The 24,825-nt window shown below is 33.6% G+C and overlaps 1 protein-coding gene across 2 annotated transcripts in view; it reads right to left on the bottom strand.

The window, feature by feature from the left end:
- Positions 1-24,825, bottom strand: part of LOC117923953 (probable LRR receptor-like serine/threonine-protein kinase At1g56140) — a 77,569-nt gene that overhangs the window by 3,248 nt on the left and 49,496 nt on the right. For both annotated transcript variants that reach the window (XM_034842468.1, XM_034842469.1), the window contains exons 3-19: positions 24,091-24,162; positions 23,816-23,887; positions 22,177-22,248; positions 14,193-14,264; positions 14,001-14,072; positions 13,826-13,897; positions 13,585-13,656; positions 13,417-13,488; positions 13,269-13,340; positions 13,097-13,168; positions 12,919-12,984; positions 12,376-12,438; positions 3,818-3,862; positions 3,601-3,662; positions 2,662-3,059; positions 2,367-2,562; positions 2,115-2,255 (exon numbers count right to left, since the gene is read on the bottom strand). In XM_034842468.1, coding sequence (XP_034698359.1) covers positions 2,115-2,255; positions 2,367-2,562; positions 2,662-3,059; positions 3,601-3,662; positions 3,818-3,862; positions 12,376-12,438; positions 12,919-12,984; positions 13,097-13,168; positions 13,269-13,340; positions 13,417-13,488; positions 13,585-13,656; positions 13,826-13,897; positions 14,001-14,072; positions 14,193-14,264; positions 22,177-22,248; positions 23,816-23,887; positions 24,091-24,162 — 1,691 coding nt within the window. The remainder of the gene's footprint in view (positions 1-2,114; positions 2,256-2,366; positions 2,563-2,661; positions 3,060-3,600; positions 3,663-3,817; positions 3,863-12,375; positions 12,439-12,918; positions 12,985-13,096; positions 13,169-13,268; positions 13,341-13,416; positions 13,489-13,584; positions 13,657-13,825; positions 13,898-14,000; positions 14,073-14,192; positions 14,265-22,176; positions 22,249-23,815; positions 23,888-24,090; positions 24,163-24,825) is intronic.

The raw sequence follows: 24,825 nt of genomic DNA, 5'->3' as shown, positions 1-24,825 counted from the left end.
AAACACAAAGAATTTAAACGTCACTCTTAATATCCACACCCAAATACAAATTCAAACCACGATTACTTCCATGGATGAAACTTAGATATAAATTTAAAACAAGGTTAATGAAAAAAACGAAGTCTAGTAAGGAAAAACTTAGGGGGTGAACAAGTGTATTTTAAAAAATTTTAAAAATTAACTAATACCTTTACCCAAACAACCAATTATGAGATTAATTTAACCCACTTTAAAAATAACTTAAGCCTATATGACAATATGAATAATCAATGCAAGAAACAATCACATAAGGGACATAATTTTTTATATGGAAAACTGCTACACTAATTGTGGATATAAAAAACCACAGGACTAAAACCTCAAATTTGAAGTCTACTATATAATATCAAGTCACACATAATTACCTAATAGCTTACCCCTAAGACTTACTTCTAGAACTTACAACTTTATCCATATCTATGACGCTGTCATCTCTAATTACTCCGATGAATTGTCCTTAACCCAGTTGAAGGGATGTAAGTCTTTTAACAACCCAAAATTCAAGTATTGGATCTTTGAGGGAATTTGGAATGATATGACAAGTTAGGGTTGAACAATTTTTGAGCGATCCCCAACTTGAGGTATAAGGTTTATATATGACCCAAAGCCCTAGAAGACCATACCTAGAATTTTCCTAAAAGATTTTCAATAATTTTCCAAAAAGGGGAAATCTACATAAATGGTAGATTCTGGAATAGCCACTCGAGTGGCCTTACACTACTTGAGCACCTTGGGTGCTCGAGTGCTAGGTCCAACGCTTGAGTGCTTTGGTAGTTTTACAAAACCACAATTTAATTCGATTTAAATTAAAACTTAACCAATCCTCATAAACCTTATTAAAACCACAACTTGCCAAGGACACTTACCAATTTAGGCATACATGTGACTATTCGATTGAGCGAGCAACAACCTTGAATCTTAAAAGAGAGTAAGTCATTATCTAAATGGTTCCTATGCTAGAAAGTATTAGAACAAAATTGTCAACATACTATATGCTAGATCCATAGTCCTAATAATTATTGTCATCCATACCTTAAATTACAAAAAGTAGACAATTCAAGTCTCACTTCTATGTTCTAATATCTACATCTTAATTGAATAGTAGACGATTGAAGTCTCACTTTCAACATCTGCATTTGAACTCAAGCCATGAACAAACTCATTTTCCATACTTTTAAGCAATGAAACAAACTTATATCCATACCTTAAATTAGGAAGAGTAGTAGACAATTCAAGTCTCACTTCTATGTTCTAACATCTACATCTTAACTGAATAGTAGACATTTGGAGTCTCACTTCTAACATCTACATCTAAGCTCAAGCCACATGAACAAACTCATGTTTCCATACGTTTAAGAAATGAAACAAACACTTATATCTATATCTATATATATATATAGATATATATAGGTGTTTCCTTTGTCTTTTTCATGTCTTCAACTTATGTTGTCAAGTTATTTCTGCAGTTCCCTCTTAAAGCATTAGAATATGTATAGAAATTTTAAAAATAATTTCTGGTTTGTTAACAGATCTTGTATATATAAACAATTCTATCCCCACAGAAAAAAAAAGCTCAAGGTAAATTTTGAGTTTCAAGAAACTCTAAATAAAAGTGATTCCAATAACATTTATATAAACTAAACGAAAGGAAGATTTTGAGACATTCTAACTATCTACATTGTGGCTCCCCTCAATTTAAGCTTCCATCTTTCCTACTACTTCCAGAGATCAAGGCTGTATTGTCTTTGATACATTATGGCCAAGGCCAATAATAGCTACTCTCCAGAAAAATTGTCTTAATAGTACTCTTTGTTCTTTCTCAAAATGATCCTCATATAAATGCCTCACCCAAATACCTACACTTATTTTGGATAAATGTTTTTCACCAAATTAGTAACTTGAGATGGCATTCAACAACATATTTGACATTAACAAAATACCTATAGTTCTTAGTGCTCCCAGCACAACTCAGAGCTTTCATTTTCCATTCGAAGCATATATTTGTGCCAAACACCAGATAATAATAATTAAAAAAAAAAAATCCCATATATATTCTCAAACTGGCTATATTATACCTATATCCTCGTTTGCATGTAGACCTTTCCTTTTCATATAACAAGCTACCAATACAAGCATAAAGCTTACGATCCCAGCAGCGGCTGCAAAACCAATAATCAACCCGGTCTTGTGCTTCTTTGGTGGAATTCTTGTTAAATCTTAACCAAATAACGGTACCCAGTTGTCAGCCATGATAAGAAAAAAGGAGCATCATTCAGAAAAGTTTTTACATTAAATGAAAATGATGAACCATCATTCAAGTGCATTACCTGGTACAACCGTAAGGGCCGAAATGGATGGTCCATAGTAACCTTGGACAGGAATACAGCAGGTCCCTTTACCAGCCCAAAACAGATGGATTTCAAGATAGTTCTCTGACACAGTAGCTTTGAATTTTTTCTCTAGTGCTTTCTCAACCCCACCTGCCTCTCTTGATATGTCAAAGTCCTTATATTCAAGCATCCCCTACAGAGGCAATCAAGAAGGATTGAAACAGATCTTCCTCTTTGCATCTGTGGAAAGTTCTAAAAGGTTACAGTGAATGGTGTTAAATATAGTTCTTGCCTGAATATAAATATCAAAAACACGCCTTCCTCGACTCTGCCATGTTTGTGTACTCGGATCTTTAAAAGTTGTTTCTGCAAATAACAAGCTTACAGTGTAAGGTCCATTTACCAGGCCTAGGCCATAGTATCTAAGTGAACCCGGCGATATCCTTGAAGTCTCGAAAAGTTTGGGGTTTCTAGTGCCTTTCACTTGTGACAAGGCCTTCTCTACAGATGACGTATTATATTCAGATCTGTCATTATATAAGCCCACATTGCTAACTGCCCATCTCTCCATTCTGCTTACAAAATACAATGCTGAAGTGGTGCCAATAGTAATTGAGTTATCAGCCTCAAAGACTGTTCCATCTGAGGTTCTCAACTCTGGTCCACCACACTTGACCGAGAAGTTAGTATCTGTAAAATAGGAATTGATTTTACTTTAAAACCAAAAAGCAGATCTCTTAGAAGTTGTAACTTTTAACACTAACAATGGAGTTGGGTTTTCTCATAGGCCCAGCACACAGCAGTTCATAGGTTTGTTGAGTGCAGATATCAGCGAAGGAAAGAAATTCTGTTACTCAGTAACGTGCCTCAACCCTCTCCTTACAGTTTCTCATCAAATTTGTACACCAACAGTATGGATTTTTTATTAAAATTTTGACCTGAGATTTGCATGTTAAAGTACCAAGATCATGTTTTAGATTACCAAAGCAAGTTCACTCATTGAGGCAATCCCTTAGAAAGGCAAACTGAAAATGATTGTCTCATTATTCTGAAAAAGTTCATTATGCTGGTGCTGGAGGAAAATGCCATCCCTGCCCAGTTTCCCACTCTTGTCGGTCTAGCAGTATCACTATTAGAAAGAATAATGATGCTTGAAAATCCATATTAATCAACCTAACTAGGTAGCCCGTCACATTAAATAAAGAAATATAGTTCAGTAAAAATCACTTACATTGTGGAGTGCCCTTATTGCATGGGAAGTCTCTCTGAAGACAATTCAATCCTTCCAAAATACTGCAAGCAAAAAATAATGAATGCTGTTCATCTACCTTGAAAATTAAAGTCCGTGTTCAACTTTGGAAACTATATTGCACCCCTACATTGCTTCTCATATTTGCTGTTTCTCTGAACTTCCCTTCTTGAAAAACATTAAAGATTAAACAACTCACCTGCTGTTTGAGCTATCAAATGTGAAGTTGTTGGCTACTAAATTCCTGCATAATGTACATTAGTAGTCAATCAGCACCTAGTGAATCTTCCATAACATATATTGAAGCAAAAAGAATTAATTAGAGATACTAGTTAGAGCCATAGATAGGAACATGATTTGATTGTGCTTCAAATCATAATGTGTTCTACTTACAGGTTATATATAAGTTCCACAGGGTAAAATAAGAAATTTCATATTCATATTGGCAAGAGCATTACAGTTTATTAAGACAAATCAAAAGTAATTAGATATGAAAGGCTGCCACATTGATGGGAAGCAAGTCCGATTGTGATAAGGGAATTCCTAATGCAATTCCACCGGGGGTGCAGGAGTCCACTAATGAAAGGCCCCATGACCAGCAAGATGAGATGGTGCTGGTTGCACAGGAGTACTAGAGGGGAAGCTCCAACTAGATGGAAGGCTTTGCTTGGCATGGAAGTTCTAGTTTAGAGAGGAGTCAGGAACATCATATGGCTGTCCAAGGAATTGAAGGTAGCTTATGTCAACAAGGGCGTCGACTCCTTTAGGTGTGGGTTGGTTTGTCAGTACCCGTGTCCTCATCCGGACACTAATGCCACTAAGGGTCCCATGGGTGGGTATCTTGCGCCCATGAGGGAAGCCCTAAGGGAAGGAACAAGATGGTGGAGGGTTTGTGGCATCAAATAGACAGAAGGGTTGCAACACTTGGGTGGGTGCAAGGAGCCAAGTGCACAGGCCACATGCATGGAGCACATGAACAAATTGCATGTACAGGGGCGTGAACATAACAGGTTGCGTGCACAACTGGTCAAGTGCACGATTGGGATGCACGCATAGCAATAGGAGGCTTTTTGGGAAAATTATGGATTTTTGGGAATTATTAAATAAATCCATTATTCCTCGTCAAACATGGATGATGTCTCCTCCAGAAACTTCCAAAACAACTTAAAATGCTCTTTAAGGTGGGGAGAGGGGGGAAACGATTCATAAGAAAAGACAAAAATCCTTTAATGGGATAGGAAACTTGAGAGGATCGACAAACTTAAGAGAGGGATTCAAAATCTGAGGAAGCGACTGGAAGGGAAGCAACTGGGCTAGACTGCTGATCTTCTGGAGTAGTCTGAGCCTAGGAAAGAGAAAGTAATCGCCGACAAGAGGAAAGATATTGTGTCGGGTGACTAGAATCCTCTAAGGTTAGCTGAACAGGCTAACAATCGGCAGTAGCTAACTCAAGGTGAGGCATGGTGGCTTGGGCGTCACCACACCAAGGGACCTCGGTGCAAGGCCTTCAACACAAGCAAGGCACACGGGGCAAGACTTTTTTGGCACCCACACATGGGCTCCACGACATGTGGTGGTGTACAACTAGTGACTGCAACGGCACAGGCTCACATGTAAACTCCCCTCCTGATAGTGGCACAAGGGCACAATGCCATGATCTATTACTTGGATGCAACATGGAGATGTAGCAACAACGAAGCTAAGTCAAGACTTGATGTGGGATGCGACACTTGAGGGCATAATGCCTCATGCATGAAGATTCATGGGCTCAATGCCATGACTCGTTGTTGTGCACCAAGAAAATGAAGGAACATGGAACAGTGCCATAGCAACAACATGAAGGAGTGTGAGCTTGATACACAAGCAAGGGATGGTAGTGACTCTTGCTAAAGCACACAATCATGGGCAAGGAACCAGGATTCAATGCAACCCATGAGTGCAATGACATGGGGCATGGGCATAGAGATGGATAGAAGCCTCGACATGGATATGACTCAGATGTGTGAACCAAAGGGGAACTTGGAAGGTGCATGAGCTATGTATAGATGCATGGGCAATAGCATGAGAGGGATTCCTGATGCACGAGATTTCTAATCATACTCAGAGTTCTAATGGGCATGATTGGTGCCACAACATATGAGGAAGAGTCCTAGTCTAACAAAGGGTGGATGGTAGCCACTTTATAAAAGGGGATGAGAGAGCCTCCTTTAACATGTACATTCACACATACACACAATCAGAGGGCTTTAGAAAGGGAGATCTTGAAAGAGCATAAACTCACCAACGCTATTTGTGGGAATCTTGCTAATCTGTCTTATATTCTTATTCAATGAAGCAATAAAATACAAGTTGGGGTTGGTGCCCTTTAATTTGGTGTGTGCCTGTGTTGGTTCCTTGATTTAATCTCATGTGCTTATTAGAAGGCTGGCTTAGAGGGGTGTCTAAGCATTGCACGAACTCAAAAAATTATACGAGAGTTTTTACGTTGTGATAGTTGGTATCAGAGCTTGATGACTGCGAGGAGTAGTGCCATGGAGGCAATTCGTAAATAGATTGCACACCCAAAGGCATACATGGGGAAATCTCTTGATAGAGACACCACTCTATTGGTAAGAATGGTTAATGCCTCCAATGAACTTAGTGTTTAACGGGATATGCTTAAGAACCGAAATAAGTTGTTGGATGAACAAATGATGACCCTAACAACTATATTGAAGGGGTTCAAGGGCAAGATTGAGTCTCTTAAAGGGGAGATTATGATTCTGAAGCGAGTTGTCGTTCAAAGAGCACCTATTGCTTCAGAACCAACCCTACCTAAGGTGCGAGTTCTTGAACCTAAACCCTTTAACGGGGTACAAAATGCTAAGGATTTAGAGAACTTTCCTCGGGACATGGATTAGTATTTTGTTGTTTCCATATTCCTTCAAAATAGCAAGTGACTCTCACCACCATGTATCTCTCTAGAGATGCGAAGCTATGGTGGAGTACAAGATCGAACAATGATGCTGAATCAGGAAGGCCAAGGATTAACACATGGGAGACCCTTAAAAAGGAGTTGAAGGATCAATTCCTTCACTCTAATATGGCTTGGATGGCTTGGATGGCTTGGGAGTTCCTTAAAAGGCTAAAATAGATAGGAATTGTTAAGGACTATGTCAAAGAGTTTAGCTCTTTGATCCTCGATATCAAGGACATGTTATAAGTTGATAAGTTGTTTGACTTCATGCCCTAGCTGTAAGACCTACCTACAGCTATGGAGGCAAAAGATTGCCTAGTTGATTATCGATTGGATGCTTTGCCTTCTACAAGTCACAAAGGGAAAGGACAACAACAGTAGAGACAAAGCAAAGGGAAATCCAAAAACTCTAAGGGGGTGTTTGGTACAAGGGAATAGGGAGTGGGAATAGACATCTCATTCCTTTTCTCCCTTATTCCTATGTTTGGATAAATGTTAAGAAGGCGGAAATGAAATAAAAAATTATTTCGACAGAAATCAAATTCAACTTATGAGTCGGATTTGCATTCATTAAAAGTAGGTGGTATTCTGATTCATTAAACCTATTTGATAATATAAAATAACCTAAATTACTATTTTACCCTCTTATCTTGTTCTTCAAACCCGATGTTTATCTTCTTTGTAAAGGTAGAGATCCATTCATCATCCACTTCTTATCTTCTTTGCAAAGCTAGAGACCCACTCATCATCTAATTCTCTGCAACAAGTGATTCTTCCAAATTGAATCAATTAAACCTTTCACGATATTTAAAAAAAAAAATCAATTTCTAATTTATAGGGTTTTGGATGTTCATTTTGATTGTTGGATCTAGGATTCGTCATTGTTTGCTGCAACTAGGTTCTGAAAACTCCCTTCTACATCTTCGATCAGGTTTACCTTATTTTCTCTTTCTTCTTCTACTTCTTTATATGTGTTTCTTCTTCTCTATAAATCGATTATTTTTTTTTTTATTAATTTATGTTTGGAATCTTTGATGTTTCTTTATCTTGTATTAATGAAAATTGGAGAGAAAAATTGAAATGGTTGGAAAAAGATTTTTCGATTTCACGTGTTTACAATATTCTTATATTTTTTTCTCTTTTTTTCTTCTTAGTAAAATATAATTCTATAGCTTTTTTTGCATGACAAATTATTTAAAATTTTGATAAAAAAAAACGAATATTTAAAATTTTTTAAGGTTATGGATTTTATCGGATATGATACTTGTTGAAAATTAGAATAAATTTGAATTCTTTTATTTCCTCTTTTGAAAATAGGAAAAACATTTGCTAGCTTTGAGAATTTAAATATTATAATAAATAATTTTTTTTTGAAAAATATAATTTTATAACTACACAAATTATTCAAATTTTTAATAAAAATAATAATTGAATATTTGTGCATTAGGGTTATACGATTTTTTAGGTTAATTTTTTATTTATTGAGTGTATATATATTTTTTAGTCTTATTATTTAATAACAAAAAACCTCTCAAATTTTATTTTTTAAAAATAAAAGTAAAAATAAAAAAATATTTTAAATTATATGTAAGGATATTATTGTAAATTTATTTATTTTTCATTTCCATTCCTATTATTATCAAACATTGGAATGGAAACAAATAATCATTCTAATCTTACATTCCTAAGTTCATCCAAATGCTAGAAATGGAATCATCAAATTCATTCCATTCTACTAAGAAATAGGAAAGGAAACAAAATATTATTTCCATTCCCTATTCCGACGTACCAAACACCCCCTAAGAATAATGGAGGCAAAAAGAGAAACAAGGTTAAGGCAACTCTAGCCTAGGTGGTAGAGAAGTCCACTACGAGACAAGAAACCAAGGTAGTGGGTTGTTTTATTTGCAATAGTTCACATCGGGCTAAAAAATTTCAGATGACTTTTCCATATCTTATTTTTTATTTTGAACTTTCTATATTTGCAATGTGACAACTAATCAAATTACACTTATCCCATTCTTGTATAATAATCATGTTATAAAAAATATTCAGGACATCCTTAGCAATAGGTTTGTGATTCCCCTCAATCTTCCACTTTTGACATGGTATCAAAGCTATATATGTCAATCTTGCCTATGTGGTAAGAGCCATCATGTACCATTTGGCTAGTAGAGTCTTCCAAGCCTAATCCTCTCGATCTTGTTTATATGTATGTCTGAGGACCCTTTCTTATCGATTTAGTCCATAGTTTTAGTTATTATGTTACTTTTGTTGATCATCTTACAAAATATGTTTGGATGTACCCATTGTGTTTGGTTGTACCCATTGGGTCTTAAATAAGATGTACTTTTTACTTTTCATCAATTGAAATCCATTGTTGAAACCTATTTCAAAATGTTTATTATTTCTATTTATTCTAATGGTGAAAGAGAATATACTACACTTAAATCTTTTTCTAGTTCACTTGGTATTCAACACCTTAAAACATTGCCTCTCACATTCCTTAACAAAATGAATTTGTCGATCAACATCACCAATATATTATTGAAATTGGTCTCACCTTATTTTACAATGGCTCTTTTCCTTCTTATTATTGGATATATGCATTTCAAATTGCATTATCTAATTGTCTTCTGATTCTCCATAACTCCTCACAATTTCAAAGGTTGTTCCAAAGTTGTGGGAAATTAAAAGGTTTTTTATTGCTTATGCTTTCCATGGTTGAAGCCATACACATCAAACAAACTTGAACAAAAATCTGAACCTTACATTTTCTTAGGATACTCTCTTATGCCTATTTCTTCTTAGATCCTAAAACCTAAAAAATATAACATCCTATCATGTCCAACTTGTAGAATTAACCTTTCCTATATCTAATCTTTTTCCCAAGTCTCTTTCCTCTCCTCAATATGTAACTCTCATTTCTTCTCTTATTGCTCTTATCTCAACCATCTTTCTAATCCCATGTGTGCCAGGCACCTCAGCCATGTCCCATGCTAATGCTACTTCTTTGCTTGTGTAAAACAAGTAGTTGCCATGCCCTTATCCAATCTCTTTCTTTCCATGCTCAGTGACATTGCTACCATTACCATCCCCTACTCCTCTAACTCCCAAACAAGGTATTACCATGTTGCTCATTCTTCCATCTCTAAACCTACCATACCTACTAGGACCATATCCAACCCAAAACCTTCCCATTGGACCTATTCACCACCTCTCTCACCAAGCCACAACATGGTAACCAAACCTAAAAGTAACAATTTTCAAACCTAAAACTCTCACTGCTCCCGAACACCTTATTTTGGAATCTACTTAACCTACTTATGCAACTCAAGCCCTCCACTCTCCTTATCGGCATCAAGTAATAGCAAAAGAACTCAATTCTCTCTTTCACAATGACCCTTGGGAGCTAGTCACTTCAAGTCCCACTCAGAATGTTGTTGGTTGTAAGTGGGTCTTTTGCATCAAATGAAATCTCGATCGGTCCATTTCCTAGTACAAGCCCCACTAATGGAAAAAGGATTTCATCAATATCTAGGATTAAACTATCATAACACATTTAGTCCATTTGTCAAGCCCATCATAGGATGACTTATTCTCAATATTTCACTCTCTAATGGTTAGCCTATTCATTAATTGGACATCAACAATTAATGCTTTTCTACATGGTACTTTGTCTAAGGAATGTTTCATCAAACAAGCTCCTAGTTTTTTGGATTCTACCTATCCATTACATGTTTGCAAGCTGACAACAACCATTTATGGTCTCAAATAGGCATTGAGGAGTGGTACAATGAACTAAAGGGCTTTCTTCTCTCTTTCTAATTTATTAATTCAAGCAATAATGTCTCCTTATTTATTTATAGATTTACTATTGCTACAATCTACTTTCTTGTCTATGTCAATGATCTAATTATCAAAGGACACTATGAGAGTTCACTACCCATTTTCTAAAATCTCCCTACACCAGATCTTTTATCAAAGACTTGGCTGATCTTCACTACTTTCTTAGTATTCAAGTGTTCTCTACACCCACTCGTCTTCTTCTCACTTAACTATATTCATGACCTGCTCCACAAAACTAACCTGTTACGTGTGAAAAAAGTCACAACACCCATGTCTACTTCCCTGCCACTTACACTTCATGATGGCTCACCTCTTTCAGATCCTACTTAGTTTTTTTAAGTAACCAGTGCCTTAACCTTACTATAATGTGCCTTTACATGTCCTATATAGTAAATAAACTTGCCAAATTCATGCTTTCAGCAATTGAAACTCACTGGCTTGAAATAAAAGGTGTACTATGGTATTTGAAGCATAAATTCCAACATGGCTCATTTCTCAAAAGAAATCATGGTCTTCACCTTACTGCCTTCTTAGATTCCAATTGGGTGGAAATTGAGATGACGACACCTTGACAACTATATACATTGTTTACCATGGTGGCAATGCTCTTTCATCGTGCTTAAAAGAAGCAAAAATCTGTTGCATGGTCTTTTACAAAAGAAGAATATGAAGCCCTAACCTCATGTGCTAGTGAAGTTCTCTAGCTTCACAATCTTCTTAGTTAACTTGATGTGTCTCTAACTTAAAAACCCACCGTCCATTGTGACAAAATTGGTGTTACTTATCTATTAGTAAGCTTGGTGTTCCATTCCAAAATGAAAATCATATCTAGATAGCTATTATATTGTATGAGACAATGTTGCTCGTAGCTCCATTGGCTTGTCCTATATCTCTTCCAAAGATCACATGGCAAATACTCTCACAAAGCCTCTTATCATCTCTGTTGTTCTAGTTTGTACACACTAAGATCAATATTGCTCATGGGATGAATGTTTTGCAAGGGCATTTTAGAGACTCTCATTCTAGTTCCTCAACTCAAGGGATTTGATTTGATTTTAATTCAATTGTGGTTACATTTAATTTGAATTAGTCCATGTGATATTCTTTGTAAACTAATTTCCTAGTCTTTAGGCATGTATTCAAAAGCTTACTATAAATAGACTATAGCTTTAATATAAACATCTAGGCATCATCGAATGAATTGCATAACATTTTCTCAACTCTCTGATTATTATTAGATATACGCTAATGATTCTTCATTGACCAAACTTAGCTAAGGGAGGACCTATGATCTCTGTCCAACCCAGATGAGATCTTGTTTGAGTGATCTTCCCTTCTTATTATGATTTTCAATTGTTGTGTATAGCAAGTTAGGTTTATTTTCTCCAGAGTGCAATCAATGATTGTTAGGTCCTTCTATATGTTGGTCAGTAGAAGATGGTGGCACAATTGTAACAATTGACAATGTAATAATGTTAAATGCATTCAATTATTGAGGAGGTGAACTACTACACTGGGGCGACAAGCTATGATTTCTAGTGACATTTAGATAATAACTAAGATGATACTCAGTAAGTGCTGAGCAGTGAGAGATAAGAGGGCACGTGTAGCGGTGAGCTTCATATTTTCCTTCACAACTAGTGAATTTCACTTCATCAACTGTAAAATCCATGGATTTTAGCTCACCACTTCATCAACTATAGCTGGATGACGCCTTCTTCATTAAGATTAAGATTTGAGATTGAATTTTAAGCTTTACAAGCCAGTAAATTGATAGGTAAAACAGCTTGATGAAGATCAAGATGCTCTTGTCTCAAGTAAAATCAGTGCAATAAAACTAAGGAATAAGAGTGTACATCAGCACACAATACCTCATTAAGAGAGCAAGTTATAGTATATATCTAGAAAATTAAGATGAAACAAAAAAATGCATCATGAGTCAGGAGACATACAATTGTAAATCTGAGTTTAGCCAAGAAGGAAAACTCCCTGATATTTCATTGTATGACAAATCTCTGCATGCAAAAAATATATTGAGAAAGTTAGTAGGTCTATAAGTGCGGCATAAACAAGAATATTGAAGATATTTGCACAAAGGTTGTATAGCTTCTACAAAAGAGAACAAGTCAGAAAACTTGGTCAAATGCTGAAAAGATATCTGAGGAGCTGGATCTACAGTATTAATGAGGACTAGTTTCAACATCCAACAGTAACAGAAGCAGTTCATTTTGGTCTCCAGATCATTTGGTGAAAGTAATCAAATTCTAGAATTGAACCATTGTAGAATAGGAGCTGCTACCATAGTTACAATGTTAGATATCAATTAATTATTGCCAAGTAACATAATAATCTGTATCGCAAATGGGAAAAGGAAAGGAAATTGAGAGAGAACGTATGTATTCATCTGCAACCAATATATTAACATCTGTCCAACGGAGTACATATTATGCCCTGAACATACTCACGGTGAAATGGCATTAGAAAACAGCACTCACATAATTTGAAGTTTTTCACTCTTCTGTAGAGGAAGTGTTCCAGTTAGTCTATTGTTTCCAAGAAACCTGATGACCATTGAAAGAGTTGTAGAAGAGAAATCAAACAGAAGAGAATGCTGAGTAAGTGGCATAAGCAAAATCTTGCAGCTGAAGCAGGAAGGATTTATTTGATTCTTACAGGGCAGTGAGATTATTCAGCTTGAACAAAGAACTTGGGATTCCTCCTACTAAGTTGTTGAAACTCAAATCCCTACAAAGGTAAATTTAAGAAAGTATATTAAATAGATAAAATAAAACCAAGTTTGGTTAATAATTGACATTTTGAGGGTTAAATGTGCATTAGGACTTACAGTGTTTGTAAACTTTGATATTCTCCAATATAAGATGGAATACTGCCAGATATCAGTGTGTTCCTTAGAACTCTACAGGAAAAAAGATGTATTAGGGATCAGCTTAAGTCAGCTAATCATGTGGATAAGGAATGGACGATTTTCATACAATGAGGTTAAGTTCTTCAAACCCTTAATGGAATCAAGGGATGAGCTCACTTCGTATATATCGCTTATATGCCTACAAGATAGCTCATTAACATCAAAGAAACTAGTCACAGAGAGAGAAATAGAGAGATCAAAAAGGAAAATTTTGAAATGATTGAGGAAAACTGACAGAGTCTGCAGTGAGGTCAAGCTAGAAAGACTGGATGGTATTGGGCCTTCGAAGGAGTTCCCTTCAAGTCTCCTACAAAAACATTTGAGAGACTCCTCACTGAAAACAATATCTCTACTAGCTAGCCATATTTGTCTTGAGAATATGGCTGAACTCTGGAGAGAATAGGAAGAAATTTTGCCATATCATCTGCAAAAAGTGCCTTTAAAAGTTAAAATCAATTATTTTTCATGTAGCTTACAGAGACCAAAGCTTCGTCCAGTTCCCTATGAAGTTTGGTATTTTTCCTGTGAATTGACAGTCTGATGCCCACCTGAAATTGAAAGAGGCTACTCATACTAGGATAGGAAAAACACAAAATTCATATATAAAAGAGGAATTAAGCTTAAAATCAGAAAGTAATATGACTTTCTTACACGGTTTCCAGGTTATAGAGGTTAGCAAATGTTGATGGAATCTCACCACCTGCTCCACAGCTATTAATATAACTGTTGAACTCACAAATCAACATATATTTAAATTCTAATCATATATATCTCCTCCTGAAAGCGAAAGTGAAATATATTTTTAAGAGATGTGTGAGAGAGAGAGAGCGAGACAGAGCTTACATTTCTTGAAGTTTGGCTAACTTTCCAAGCTCAGGCGGAAGAGCTCCAGAGAAGTTATTGGAACCAAGAGCCCTGCACCGAATAAATCAATAAGGTAGGTAGCACAAAAATTCTCAAGATCAATACAAGGTTTCAACCGGAATTGTTGTATTATAAACTACTTCTATAATTTAATTATAAAAATTATATTTTTTAAATTCCTTCCAAACTTAACAATGCGTATACCTTTTATCTTGCTCATAAAAGCACACTGAGATATAGACATTGCAGGTCATGTTGAGTAAATTATTGAGTTAATGCTGACCAACAAACAGGTTTAACAAATATAAGGTTGTGTTTGGTTGTTTAGCTTTTCTTTTTCTTTTTCTTTTTTCTTTTTTTAAATATGAAATCTGGATAGAGTTGACTTGATAAGTGTTTAATTCATTTTTCTTCATTGATGCTTAATATTAAATACTAAATTTTATTAATGTCTGATCGCCATTAAGTGTTAAATATATTTATTTTTAAATGTCAAAAACATATCAATGATGGGATCAGTCATTATTTTTTTCTTTATATAATTAAATTAAATTTATTTAAAAATTAACTAATAATTTGAAAAAAAAAAGTAATTAATATATTTTCAAATATTTCAAAATATTGAAATTTATTAAAACAACAAAATTTATGATAATTATTTGTGTGATTAGTAAAAAAAAATAGTAATATATAGTAATTAGGGTTTTTAATTATCGGTTTCTAAGAAAGTGTTATAAATTAAATTTTCTAGGTTAAGTTTTATTTATATTCACTCCCTTTTATATGGTGTTTGTTCATATTAATTTGTAGATTTGTTATTAAAATATATTTTTTATTGTTGAAATTAATTATAATTTTTGGATTTTCAATTTGTAGAAGTATATCAAACCCTAACTTTTAATTTTTTATAATTACAAAAAATTATTGATTCTAGTGGATATTTAAAAGAGTATTAGTTATATTATATTTTAAAGTTCTAATAGGAGAAATTTCATGCCCTCAAAGACAGCAGTATGATCTTAGTATTCTTTTTAGCCTAACGATCTATAGTGTTCTTAGCAAAACCTTGAGAAGAATAAAACACCTTTAGAAAGCACCTAACTAGGTATTCAAAAAGAGTTTCTATCACAAATCTAAAGCAAAGGGATAATGAAGGAACATGGGGTTGGAAAGGAATATGATGAATTTTTTAGCTCATGCATCAATATTGTACTACTAAGCATATATACATATATCTAAAGCAAAGGGAAATAAAGTAAGGAATTTTATTTTCAACTCCACTAATATTAATCTCATAATAGGGAAAAGTAGGTTTTGAGTCACTAATATGAAAATATATGCAAAAAAGAACCCCAAATTTTTTAAATCAATATTATCTTCATCTATTTAAAAATAATTTGAAATACATACACTCTTTAATGAGTCATTTAATTATTTTCTAAAATGTCTCTTTTACTTACCATGTCATTAACATCAATCGACAACTAAACTCTTCCACGTAAATATTTCTTTTCCTTTTAGATTTATTATTATTATTATTATTTTATTTTAGATTTTTTTCCCTCCAAAAACAAACACCTTATAGGAACAAATATCCCATGCCAAAAATGAGACAATTTGAAGAGTATGGGCATTAGAAGTAGTGAAAAAAAGTCTCAAATAAAATAATAATAATAATAATAATAATAATAATAATAATAATAAAATGAAGCAAACATTCACATGGAGGAGTCTAATTGTCAATTGATGTTGATGATATGACAAGTAAAAGAGGTATTTTAGGGAATAATTAGATTACTCATTAAAAAGTACATGTATTTTAAATTATTTTTAAATATATGAAGATAATGCTGATTTAAAATTTTTCAAGTTTTTTGTTCCATATATTTTCATATTAGTGAATCAAAACCCACGTTTCCCCTCCTAAATTTGTTTTCACTAATTTTGATTCATTGACTACACTTTTGTGATTTGTGGAGGTGAGAATTCCATTTCAAAAGTTTTTAACTTTTGCAATAATGTTTTCCATATCATGCCCACTTAAGCTGGTGAGGGAAATGGAATGAATATTCAACTTGGATCAAAATTGAGGAAACAATTAAATGAAATGGCTTTGGTGAATACTTTAGATATTTGATCATGTGATGAAACAAAGAGAGTAAGAAGACCTCTAATAGCAACCTTTTCTTAAACAAAATGGTATCCAACTCAATGTGTTCTGTAGAATAATGGAACACGATATTGATAGTTAGGTGTAAAGAACTCTTATTGTCACAAAGAAGGTACGAAGGTTGAGTGAGATTGACAGTTATATACCTTGAAGCAAAAAGGATAACTAAATGAACTCAACAATCGTAGATCCCATAGATCAATACTTGACTTCAACACTTGACCGAACTATAGTAGGTTGCTTATTTGATGACCAAGAAATATGATTTGCACCCAAAAATATAAAATAACCAGTAGTAATTCTCTTGATATTTGAACAACTAGCCCAATCTACATCACAAAAACTAGATTGTGAATGAGTTTTGAGCAATATATTGTAAGCCATGTGCCAATTAAGTTACCTATTAAGGTAATGTAAAATCCTTCAACTTCATTTAAGTGCTGAAAAGTAGGAGATTGGAAATGTTGGCACACTTGTTTGACAACATGATAAGATTTGGCTATGTGAAGGTGAGACATTGAATTGCTCCTACAAGACGTCAATATTAAATTGCATCCATAGTCTTTTCATTTTCAAAAGAGAAGAAAGATTTAGTTGCCATTGTGCAGCCATATAAGAGCACTAGCAAAGTTTAAAAGATCCTTGACATATTTTGTTTGCAATAAAAAAATTTCTCCTAAAAAAAAAATAGTTTGTCGAGTTCTTTTAGAACAAACTCTTAGTTCACAAATGAGTTGATTAATAAATACCTCATTGTATTTAGTAAGGATTATATTAGCAACAGATATTTAAAAGAGCAGAATTGTATGATAACTTTTAAACACTAAGAGAAATGAATCATCCTTACAACAATGGAAACAAAACTACAAGAGAAATTGTAATAGTCAATCAAACAAGGCTTATGGAGCTTGTTCAAGCCTAAAAATGATTTTTTTGTAGAAGACATACATGATCTGGAAGTGATGACTTTCAAAAGCCCGAAGGTTGTTCTATTTAGACTATCTCCCTAAGATGTCCATGTAGAAAGATATTTTCTTACATGAAGTTGATGAAGATTCCAATGAGAAGTCACAACAATATAAATGATTAAAAAGACTGTTGAAGGCTTCATAACTAGACTAAAGGTTTCATTAAAGTCTTGTATGAGAGTGTTTAAGAAAATAATTGCGCTAAAAGCCTTGCCTATATCAGTCCATCATCCTATCTTCTTTATATGTAGTTAAAAATTAATAATAATAATAATAATATTAACCCATTTTGAATTGATCACATTAGTGTTGATAGGTCATGGAACAAGAACCCATGTGTTTTTTTTATGCAAACTATCAATTTTCTCTTCCATTACGAAGAACAAGGAGGAATTTTAAGAGCTTACTAGGCTCAACAGAAAAAGAAAGAAGCATCATTTGAGACACCATCTTTGGTTTCATGTGAAGCTTTTACCTAGTAATCATTGGGCGAGTATTGATATAAGTGGGAGTTGTTGGAGCTTGAGGAGTAGGAAGGTCTTAGGAAAAGAAAGATGATCAACAATCAATTAATCATCTTTCCATTAGGATTTTGCACATTGAATTGAATAGAAGAATTGGCATATGAGTTGATGGTGGAAGGAGTGGACTCATTACTAGGGAGCTCACTTATGAAAAAGATTGCATCATTCACCATTATATGTAAAGGCTAATCATTTGTAATCTCATGATTTTCAATGAGAGTCAAGAAATCTATGGATGAATTATTGACTCCGATGCATTCTCTTTAAGCAAAGGTGAGGCATAAATCAGATTCCTTAATTGGTTTGATGGCTTTCATAGGCGATTCATTGATTGTCTAGTCATCTAAATTTAGAAACTTAACTATCTCAAGATCTTCCTACAAAGAAGATTATGAAGAATAAGGAAATTTGTTGTCATCAACACAACATGGCCGATTAATAGTTGGGTGAAGACATGTATATTCTTTGTGCTAAGATCTGTATCCAATACAAATACAACGCAACTAAATATATTTTCTCCATAATTAGGTAAATAAGAATAGTAATGATAGCTAAAAACCCATATTCCATTGTAATTGCTTGCCTTTTATACAACTTTTGAAAATGAGTATTTGGGTACAATTTTGAAGATGTTAATTGATTGATAATATGCACAATAGTTAAAAAAGCATTAACCCATAATTTTTGTGGAAGATTAGCATGAAGTCAAATTGTGAGTACCATTTCCACCATAGCTCTATGTTTAAGTTTAACAACTCCATTTTGTTCTAGATTTCCTAAGACAAAAATTTAATGAACGTTTTCCACAATTACTTAAATGATCATTGAAGCCTTTACGCTAAAATTCACACCCACCAACACTTTGAAATTTTTAAATATGCCTATTAAACTTATTTTCCACCATCTTTTGAAATTCAAGAAAGCATTCATAAATTTCTAACTTCCTTTTCAATGGAAAAACCAAGTATGATGAGAGTAATTATCAATAAATACTTCATTGTACTTTTATTTTTATGTAGAAGCAACAAGAGCAGACCCCCATAAATTAAAATGAATTTTGTCCAAAAGAAAAGTTGAAAGTTGAAATTTATTACATAGTGCAAAGTGAAGCCTGCAACTTTTTCTAGCACAAACAAAAGGGTTATTAATCCAACTAGAAACATCAATAACTATCTTTTCTTTCTAGAACTTTAAAAGCATTGAGCGATGATGACCCAAGCTTAGATGTCATATTTTATAATAGGCTTAATTTCTTCAGTCTATGCTTACAAATGCCTTCTTATAGTCTTCATTTAAAGCATATAGTTATCCTTGTTTATGCTTGTCATCAAAAAAATTTTATTGGGATCCTTTATCACAAAACCATTAGATGAGAACTCAAAAGTGCAAGAATAATCATTTGTTAATTGTCCAACTCACAACAAATTCTTTTTTCTATGCCTGGTATCCAAATAGATATAACCAATATGAGAAATACTAAGCTAGTTGTCATTACCAACGTAAATACCATCTCATTCCTTATAAGGCTGGAATTGCAAATTTTACCTGGGTTGTTAGTTAAATGTGCAATTGACCCAAATTTGCATAGAACTTTGAGTTTGATTCTTCCTTCAAACTAAGATTGCCAAGTACTAGTGAGACATCCTTCACTTAATAAGCATAATCAAACTTGTGCCAACATTTTATAACACTGATTAGTTTTTCCACAAATTTGACAAATTAGTTTACCATTAATATTTTCAGAGATTTGACTTAACAAATTGTTATATATCCTACTACTTGTTTGTATTTGGATTCTAAGCAGCATTGTTAGCTAGGGGTGTTTGCAAGACTTCAACTCCCTATAGGTGTAAACCCTCTCCCTTGTGAACTAAAACACTCTCCTCCCCTTCCTCTTGTACCTTGATTATTTTGTCTAAGAATGGCTTGATTATGATTCATTTGGCTTTTATTTTTTTTCATTCATTGCTACCTAAAAATTGTCATGGTTTTGTAGATCCATTGAGAGTTGATTGAATGGTACATTAAGGCAGTTTCGTCAGCATGGCTATTTGAAAATGACTGTACTTTAGTTTGAGTTCTCTACAAAAAGCAAACATTGTGTCTAGATCAAATAATGATTTGTTGATGTCTACTAAACTATCCCTATTCTACTTGAATTTTCATTGGTATTCTTCCATCGATCGAGATCCTTTACTAAAGATTGCAAGTTGATCTTTTAAATGGAATTCTTGTTCCTTTGTCATTGGCAGTAGTTGGTCTTCTGCCAATTGCCATACTTAGAAGGTGGTATTGGTTCCCAGGAATAGACTCAAGGTTTCTTTGGTCATTGTACCTAGAAGCCATGAGGTGAGTAACCAATCCTTGTTAACCGACTTATGATAGTCCGGGTTTGGTTGAGGCTTTCCACCATCATCATTAATCTCCTTGGATAATTTTCTAGCATAAAAAATATGGTGAAAAATATCAAGGTGTTTTAACATTGGCTAAACCTGAGAACGCTAAAGGGTGCATTGAAGGAATACAATGATTTTTTTCGTTCATAGATCGGGTATTGTAGAATCAATATCTATCTATCTATCTCTCTCTCTCTCTCTCTCTCTCTCTCTATATATATATATATATATATATATATATATATATATATATATAATAGAAGACATATTACACAAATTTAGGAGGCTCATAAGGAATTTTATTTCCATTTCCACTTATTTTAATCTCCTAATTTTGCTTCATTGACTATACTTCCAATAATTTGTAGAGTTTAAGATCCATTTCAAGAGCTTTAACTCCTACAATATTATTGTCCTTATCACTAAGAACACTCTATTGACTAACATCCAAAGAGATTTACTAAAGCAAATATTTTTCCACAACTTGACATCACCAATCTAGGAAGAATGCCACTATCATTTCATAGATCCTAGCTAGTATGCTTTCCAGCCTAATGATCTCTATAATGTTCTTACTAAAACCATGAAAAGAATAGAACACTTTTAGAAAGCACCTAAGTTATTCGCATTGTTGAAAAGAGTTTCCATAATAAATCTAAAGCAAAGGGATGATGAAGGAAAATAGGATTGCAAATTTCTCATTCCTCAAGCACATGATACAATAATCTAAGAATCACTAGTATTTTAGGTGATATCCGGATTTCCAAAATAAGTATGGTTGAGAAATATAGAAGAATCAACTCTCAGAAAGGGCTTAAAGTAAAGAATTGGGGAGAATGAACCATAGAGATCCAAATCCAAATACCTTTCATATAAACTCGTGAGTAGAGGAGAGAGAACTTTCAAAGCGTATTTTAATTAACACCTCATAGCGAATACTCATGGAAATTGGAAACTGGTTCAAAGTCTTTTGTAAATAAAGGGTTCAAACTTACACCTAAAAATTTTGAGGCCATCTAGTTTTACCTTGTGAAGTCCTTTTTGAGAATCCCTCACTCTTTCTTGATGGTAGTAATGTCAAAATTGCCTTTGCTAATGCCTAGGTGGATGAGATAAAGAGCCTCCCAATCATCCTTCCTTGCTACTTTCTTTAAATTAAACCATCCTTGTCATCTTATGACTTCTTTTAGTCTTTCTCTAAAAACTCTTATGATTTTTTGAACCAATTAAGCAAGGGCTTTTTCCATGTGCTATTGAGGAACTTGAAATTCAATGAACCCCATTAATATCTTCTTTAATTAGTGTAAAGCTTATATAATCTCCATAAAATGCTTTCTTACCTCTTCACTACCATTGCATTCACTACAATTAACAACTACTTCATTAATTAGTTTGAAACTTCATTGTCTTGACCATTTTTGCTTATTTGTCATACCAAGGACTTCTCTTAGAGGGTATAGTACTTCATTCATAGACAAGCAAGTTTCTAGACCATGACAAAAAAACCTAAAGACTAAGAATGAGAAATATGCATGAGATCTGTCTAAATAGATTAGTTACAACTTACAACTTGACCTCGCAAGTTTTAATGGTTCTTCAATAACCAAAAAATAAGGTTTACCTTCCAAAAATATTTTGGTTCTCTTCCCTACTTTCCAAGTCCTACTTCCACTGTCAGAAAAACATGGTACAATGCACATCCAATACTTGAATAATTTAATTTTCATTTGTGTTGATCCAGACTTAACTAATGACCAATGATTTCTCCATGTAATTAGCTGCCTCTGCTGTTTGATTATCATAGTGGTAATACTCTTTCAGAAAAGTATTGCAAGTTTTGTTTTGTTTTCCCACAATATTTGATAGATAGTTACAAAAGAAAAATATAAAGTTCTCAAAACTTACAGGATTTTTAGCTCTTTAAGCTTTCCAAGATCCTTTGGAATTGTCCCAGAGAATGCATTGTGGGCAATTGAACTGTTCAAGATGAAAACAACATAAGGCATCCACAGATCCAAAAAACAATGTTAAACAGAATTGTAATTTTAAATTAATTGGGCATTCTTTATTGCTCATCAAACAAGCACAATACTGAGAAAAATACATTAGTACTTACTATACATATCAAGTAGGGATACAGATGCGTATTAGAACTATGTCCATAACATATATAGATCAATGCCTCACCATGATTAAAATATACATGACAAAGAAAGATATATAAAGCAGGAGGATCTTTATATTTCGACTGGGAAACTAATAAAATTGCATCTGTACTTTCACTGAGAGGGTAGCCAATAGGAGAAATAAGAAAAGGAATCTCCAATGTCTTTTTTTTTTTCATTTCATGGGCTACAAGATAATTACGAATACTTACTCTTGCATGGCAAACAGTTCTATTGTTACAGATTAAGGATCTTTATTGGTTTGATCATTTGGTCATGGAAACCTTCACCTGGGTATTATATAAGCTCACATGATCTGTCCAAAAGTTGGTTTTCCCCTAAATTATGGATCATTTATAAATGTAGAAAATTGAACCACTCTCTCTATTCCTCAACTCTCTAAAACTTCTCTCAATTTTTCATTAGTTTGTGCTATTATTTTTTATTTCTAATGCAATTGATCATGACAGAGTAGTTAATTTGAAAATTTTCTTCACATGGATGTCTGCAATGCTTTACCTTAAAGTAACTATCGGCCATCAATACTTGCAGCATAGCAGGGAAGATTTTGACTGGCTATGAGGAAGACAGTAAAGATTTATAAAAATATGGTTATCATGTGTTTCTTTGGAAGTAAGTAGTAACCAACTTTTATTACTTCGAATTTATTTCAAGGAAAATTACAACTCCCCCTCATGAGGTTTGTCCTAATACATGAATTTATCTTCCCAAAATTAATCATCCCCTTCTCCAAGATTCTGACCATATAATATGACCTTTTCTTTTCATCCAACTAACCTTAATTAACTTATATGTGCTACAAAAGCTTAGAAGATATGAGGAAGTGTAGGTGAAGAAAACACTAAAAATGGTGTCTAACAAAATCGAATAATGCATATTTCAAAACATTCATATTAAGGAAGAACTAAGAAGGAAAAGATGACATTGGAAGAGATCATCTTCATCACACCACCCACAAAACGATCATCTTTCAAGGTATTATCTTAAGTCCATGCCGTAGATGACCTCTTTTACAACCATAAACACTGATATTTTATTATGACAATTTTAGTGCTAAATTATTAAAACAAAATATCTGTTTGTAGCTGCCATTGGAGACTTGTTAAATCTGTTTAATAGACTCAAACATGATCAAAATAATTCGTATTTGATTAATGAAGTATACTAACAATTTCATTATTATGGTAAACCAACCCACATCTTTTTGCTCCTAAGTCCTAACTGAAAAATAACCTAAAGAGTTTACCTGATTTTGGAATTTAGAGGGTCAGGTTTCCTTCTTTCTTAATAGGTACTCTATTAAAGAATATAAAAAAAAAAAAGTTTCTAAAAGAATGAAAAATCAAGTAAGAACTTACAGAAACTGCAAGTTAGATAAATTTCCAATAAATGGAGGCAAGTGACCCGTGAAGGAATTTCGATCAAGTAATCTGAGAAAAGGAAAAAAAAAATGTTAAAAACCAACTAACACCAAACCATCCATGCTAATTAAAGAAGTGTCAATTTTTTTAAATTTCCAAATGACCTTTCTCACACACTCAAAAGGGAAATCCATTGAGCTTGAAACTTTTCACTACTTCATCTTAAAAGCCATAAATTAATGAGCAACAAAAATTGAGAAAAATATTATTACAAATAGGTAAGGTAAGTCAAAGCTGCGAGCTCTTCAGGAATTCTTCCCCTTTTGTTCAAAGCGTATATTTTCCTGAAAAGACAAAAACATATTCAAATAAAGAGGAATAGTTAGAATGCAATTTATATTTGGAAGACTCTCAAACTAACGGTGTGCTAATAATTTAAGGGTCTAAGTTGCATAGAGTTGTAATTATCCTAGTGTAACAACTCATTCCCTCCCATCTAGGTATTATCCACTTTAGGTGCAATATGTCAATACAGCTTTAAAATACATCTACATAATTAAAAAAAAGTCTACCACATGTACAGTGTATGAACTTCTTCCCCTAGTCGATGTCAGATATCACATTAACTCCTACCCATGTAGAAAAAATTCTCATTGTGTTTTATAGGATTATGAGGCAACTTAGATCAATAAACACCCCTTATGGGGCCAAACAGATAGAAGCCCACATCAAGGTAGATGATTCGCTTTAATATCATTTGTAATTACTTACTCTCTCTCATGTAAATATTGTTTACATGATTACAAGATATCTACTACATGTAGTTCGATGAACTTCTTCCCTTGACTAGTGTGGAATATCACACCTAACTTGCTAGATTAACCATAATTATGAATAAACTCAATTTAATAATGAAAGTACCTTTTTAGATTCCTTTAAATTGATTTGTTTCAAGTTATGTGCTAGCTAAATATTTCTTTCATGATCCTTTTCAAGGAAAATAGATA

Source organism: Vitis riparia, chromosome 10 (genome assembly GCF_004353265.1).
Source record: "Vitis riparia cultivar Riparia Gloire de Montpellier isolate 1030 chromosome 10, EGFV_Vit.rip_1.0, whole genome shotgun sequence".
NCBI classification, from domain to species: domain Eukaryota; kingdom Viridiplantae; phylum Streptophyta; class Magnoliopsida; order Vitales; family Vitaceae; genus Vitis; species Vitis riparia.
The sequence above is the reverse complement of the archived record's forward strand: the minus strand, read 5'-3'. Positions and strand labels throughout refer to the sequence as shown.